This window comes from Crocuta crocuta, unplaced genomic scaffold (genome assembly GCF_008692635.1).
Source record: "Crocuta crocuta isolate KB4526 unplaced genomic scaffold, BGI_CrCroc_1.0 scaffold440, whole genome shotgun sequence".
Taxonomy (NCBI): Eukaryota; Metazoa; Chordata; class Mammalia; order Carnivora; family Hyaenidae; genus Crocuta; species Crocuta crocuta.
The window spans coordinates 1,136,193-1,141,774 of record NW_027527457.1 but is presented as its reverse complement, the minus strand read 5'-3'; the positions used below and the strand labels follow the sequence as shown (position 1 = coordinate 1,141,774).

The 5,582-nt window shown below is 38.8% G+C and overlaps 1 protein-coding gene across 1 annotated transcript in view; it reads left to right on the top strand.

Moving 5' to 3' along the window:
* HDAC8 (histone deacetylase 8) overlaps window positions 1-5,582 on the top strand; it is a 198,906-nt gene that overhangs the window by 22,022 nt on the left and 171,302 nt on the right. Inside the window, exon 3 of the mRNA XM_077763227.1 lies at window positions 2,003-2,115. Coding sequence (XP_077619353.1) covers window positions 2,003-2,115 — 113 coding nt within the window. The remainder of the gene's footprint in view (window positions 1-2,002; window positions 2,116-5,582) is intronic.

Genomic DNA, 5,582 nt, shown 5'->3' with positions numbered 1-5,582 from the left:
CAGGCTGGGAGGGGAAAAAATATGTCCTATATTGATTTGTATTTCTCCTCCTCCCCCTCTCCCTCCTCTTACTCACTTTTTATTGAAGTATAATTGACACACGATATCCTGTTGGTTTCAAGTATACATGATAGTGATTTGACATTTTTATACACTATGAAATGATCCCCAGAATAAGTCTAGTTACAATCTGTCACCTTATGAAGTTATTATGATATTATTGATTATATTCCCTATGCTGTACACTACTCCTTTTGTCTAACACTTAATGTTCCATCTCACCTATCCATAAGTTATTGATGTTTCTCTTTTTTGATGTGCTAAACAGTAGACTTATAAAATGTAAGCTTTTCATAGTTGGAAAATAGCATCCAAGAACTTTCAAAGTCACATATTTACCTCTTATCTACAAAGAATTCATGGGTAGGCAAATCTTTTTCTCTTATTGCTTTCTTCCTGGTTGCATACCTAAGGCCAAGCTTTTTTTTTCTTTTTTTTTCCCCCCTGGGTGATCACTGAGTTCACCTGTATGAGAAAATTCAATGCTTAGTGATATTTCTTACCACCTTCCTGCTCGCCAATGTACCTGTCTCAATGATTCAGCCTATGAACCAGGGTATTGTTCAGAATATGAAATGTTATTATGGACGAGGTTTCATGAAGAAGTTTTTGCATTGTGTAGGTACTAGAAAAATCTTACAATCTTATGGTACCAAAAATTCTCTTTTAAATGATGCTCATGCTTAGAATTCCATTTCAATTAAAATATCAGGGAGAACTTAGGGGGAAATAGGCTGGATATTTAAAGTGTCTGGGGAGCTAAGGACATTGAAGCATTTAGGATGAGGCCTTAAAAACAAATTATAATACACTTTTGATGATAAAGAATGCTTTGTTACATCTATTCAACAAGACTTAATGACAACATAATAAAAAGAGTAGGCTAATAAAAGTAGATTACTCTTTTAATTTTTTTAATGTTTATTATTATTGAGACAGAGAGAAACACAGCATGAGTGGGGGGGGGGGCGGCAGAGAGAGAGGGAGACACAGAATCCAAAACAGGCTCCAGGCTCTGAGCTGTCAGCACAGAGCCCTATGCGGGGCTCGAACCCACAAACCGTGAGATCATGACCTGAGCCGAAGTCAGACGCTCTACCGACTGAGCCACCCAGGTGTCCCAGTAGGTTACTCTTAATAAAAGAGTAGGTTAATGTTGACAAGAGGTTAAAGTGACACTGTACCACCAATAACAAAAATGTGAAAGAGCACCAGTGAAGTCAATGAAGACCATTTTAGTCAAGGAAACAAAATTAACTTTAGAGGAGGCTGCTTCAGTCTCCATGGTAGTAATTACATATACAGAAAAGCAACCACATGCTGTCTAAGAGGTTATGTATTTGTACATTCTACATTCAGCTTTTAGAGAAACAAGTGCAAAAACTTACAAGAAGGAAGAAAGGAAGGAAGAGAGAGAGGAGGGAAGGGAGGGAGGGAGGGAGGGAAGGAGGAATAAAGAAAGCAAGCAATTCTAGGTTATGTCATAGGATCAGTACAGAGACTCCAGTCTCCATCATCTTCTACATCTGGCTGAGCAAGATGGTCTTTAAGACCCCTTCTAGATTCTAGCATTCTTAAAGTCTTATAAGTGACAATCAGTGTTGTTCATGATGAGCCCATGGTGCTACAGGTTTTTAAATCATTCCTGATTCATTAGAGAAAAGTTCTGTTTAGACCAATATAGTTATAACATTATAATTTGAAAATCTGGGATCCTAAATGGAAAAATGTTACCAATCCACCTGAATATTTAGTTTACCAAAACACTTCATCCCCTGATCATTCTGGGCCATTTACTGTATATTCTTTGTAGGTAGAGTTTTGTTTTTCTTAAAAGAAAGGGGAATTGTAAGGGAATATATCTCAAGGGTTAGATCCTTGGCTGTAAAGTCTCCCTTGGATTGCTTTTGGCTGTTGGCTGTAGCAACTTGTTTTCTTACAGAGATGAAGCATCTGGTTTTTGTTATCTCAATGATGCTGTCCTGGGAATATTACGATTGCGACGGAAATTTGACCGTATTCTCTATGTGGATTTGGATCTGCACCATGGAGATGGTAAGACCTTCATATTCAAAGGTGATTTGCTGCTAGGACAGAAGGTTTTTATCAGTAAAGCTGCTTCTAGGTGACTGGTAAAAGGAGAAATGCCTATTACTTTTGAAATTTTTCTAATTGAGAATCCTGAAGTAGGTAAAATAGATTCTTCTAACTGACGTAATTCTTTGCTAAGCAAGATGCTTTAAAATACCAGGTTTCTGTAATTTCCCCTTTCCTCTCCTACAAGCAAAGTTCTCTAGTAAAGAACATTAAGAAGTGGAAATCTTGTCGGGGTGCCTGGGTGGCTTAGTCGGTTAAGCATCCGACTTTCGCTTAGGTCATGATCTCGCGGTTCATGGGTTCGAGCACCGCGTCGGGCTCTGTGCTGACTGCCAGCTCAGAGCCTGGAGCCTATTTCAGAGTCTGTGTCTCCCTCTCTCTCTGACCCTCCCCTGTTCACGCTGTCTCTCTCTCTCACTCTCTCCTAGAAATAAATAAAAATAAAAATAAAAGAAGTGGAAATCTTGTCTAGTGTATTCTCAGTGCTCAGTAACCTCCCTCAGGCGACTTCCATAGGTTCTAAGTGAAATCTTCCATTAGAACTGATAATCTTTTTTTTTTTAATCTTTTAAATGTTTTTATTTATTTCTGAGAGAGAGAGAGAGAGCGTGAGCAGGGGAGGGCAGAGAGAGAGAGGGAGATACAGAATCTGAAGCAGGCTCCAGGCTCTGAGCTAGCTGTCAGCACAGAGCCCAACGCGGGGCTCGAACCCACGAACTGTGAGATCATGACCTGAACCGAAGTCAGATGCTTAACCAACTGAGCCACCCAGGTACCCCAGAACTGACAATCTTGATGCTTCTTTTAAGATTGAATCAGTGTATGATGGACTAACATTAAGAAATTTTCACCAATAGGGATACCAGCTCATGTAGTGATCAGAATCTGTGCCACTTTCTTTGTGTTGCTAAAATATTTAGTGCTACACAGACTCAGGGGATCTCCTCTAACTTTTAACAGTAGCAGAATCTTTATTTGCCTCACCCCATTAATGCCCTCTCATTACACTTCACCAAAGGATGTTACCCAAAACCTCATATGTACTTTCCATCCAAAATGTAGAACTTTGGTGACAGTTACCCACAGTCTGCTTCTTTAATAAATCCTGTGTGTGACACATGCTTCTATTGACCTAGGATCACTTATCTGGTAAAATCCATTAAGGATATTCCCTCCTTTCCCCCACATCAGTGACTGCTGCTTCCCTGTTTCCATGGATTTTTGGAGACAAACTAATATAATCAAGACATAAGTGAGGAAAAGAATATCATATGACAGAGGCTAGGATCAGCTCTCCTGCCAAAACAGAAAAAGAAGGAAGAACTTGTGGGAAAAACTTCCCCAAGGAGCTCACCTAGATAGATACTAACATGGAATGGTGACAGAAAATTAAAGGTAAGAGAGAAAGGCAAAGAAGTAAAACAGCCAACATACTACTTTGAGAACAATGCCCACTGGCTATCTGAATACTTAACCAATGTGAAACACAGCCTTGATCAAAAACCATCAGAGGCTCCTTATTGCCTATAACAAGGGTAACATTTGGCCCATAGCTTGTTTTTGTATGGCCAGCAGGTGAAGATTTTTTTTTTTTTACATTCTTACAAGGTTGTAAAGAAAACAAAGTGCAATAGAGACCATGTAGGCTTTGCAAAGCCTAAAATATTTGCTATGTAGCCTCTTGGTTTGCTAATTCTTGGCCTACAGCATTGGTTCTCAAACCTGCACATGTAGCAAGATGACCTCTGGGAAGTCTGTTTTAAAATGCAGAATCCTGGGCCCCATGCACCAGATATTCAAATTCAGTAGGTCTGGTATGCAATGCCAAATCTACATTTTAGCGACACACTGGCTGTTCCACAGGACACACTTTAAAAAACAGTCCTCTTCAAGTTAAAGTCCACAATCTTTACCCTATATTTTGAGGCCTCCCTGAAAGAGACCTTACCTCCTTTCTCCAGTCTCCTCTCTTACTACTTGTTGTCTAGGTTACTCCACTCAGTGATCCCCAGACACATCTTAGTGTTCTCACCTCTCTGACTTTGCATTACTTTTTTGTAATTTACTTTTGCTTTTTCTTCCAAGCTCTACCCAGGAGCTCAAATTCTAACAGTAGCAGATTTGCCCTGACCACTCCAACCCCAGTATTCTCTCCCCTCCTCAAGTCCTATATTGTTTATATCTCTGATTTGATATTTAATTATATATTGTATTGTTAGTTAAATCTTTAATGTGTCTGTGTCTTCTCCTCCCATAGAAACTTTCAGTTCCTCCAGAGCAGAGATCAAGTTGTTTACTTCTTTCTGTCCTGCACAATGGCTTGAACAAACAGAACTATGCATATAGCAGTGGTTCAGTAAAATATTTGTTGAATGAATGAATGACTATGAAATTCAAACTATTAGTATCAGAGCTCAAGAATAGAATCAACTCTATTGAACCATGTAAGAATGAAATGACTGTCACCTGAAACCGTTCTTTCCATTTGCAATGTTATTTCTACACCATTTAGAGTTTCCTGTTTTAGCCAACTTTTATGGTGTGTTTCATTTCAGTTTATTTCCCCTCTTCAGCACCTCCCTTCCAGTGACCTCTGCCCCACCTCCAAACTCTTACACATTTGGTTTATTTTAAATCTCCCATGATTCCATAACTAGCATCCTGTGGTGGCTTCACAAGCACTCTTAGCCTGTCCTCACCTTCTTTCACCTTCTTTTGTTTACCTAACCACTGTTCTCTTTCACACCAAGCCCCATACCCTCCACCTATCTGTCTCTGTCCTTTTTTTAAAGTATGATTTGCTAACAATACCTAATGGCATTTCCCATGAGAGGAGATACAAATAGCTACTAAACATAAAAGGTGCTCAACACTCCAACACTCAGAGAAAGACAAATTAAACAAGATCATTTTTTCTGCCTAAGGTTAAAAAGAATAATAACACCCAGTGTTATTCTCAGGGTGTGAGAAAATGGGAACCCTCATACATCACTGATAGAAGTATAAATTGGTTACTACCTTTCTGGATCAATAAATAATCAGGATTTTTATGAATTGTTCTTGTTTTATATTTAAGTTGCTAAGTTAAAATGCTATTTTAATTTGTTTTGTTTTCTTTTGTTTACTTAATGCCTGTGCCTGGAGCCTTTACCTGATTTTAACTGCCTCCCTAGGGCGAAACATAAGGCTTGGGAAATTCAAACATACTTGTGATATACAAATACAGTTAATATTTTTCTAAGGTCTCTTTTGGCCTCTAATGAAGACTGAAAGCATTAAGCAAATGCAAGGCCAGTTTCTTTATTTGAAGTATAAGAGAGAATAGTACATGAATTTGCTAATAGTCCTTCCATTTTACAGATGAATTATCTGAATACAGTATGACACTATGTGATTCTGGGAGGAAAGGTGTGGAAGCGGGCAGT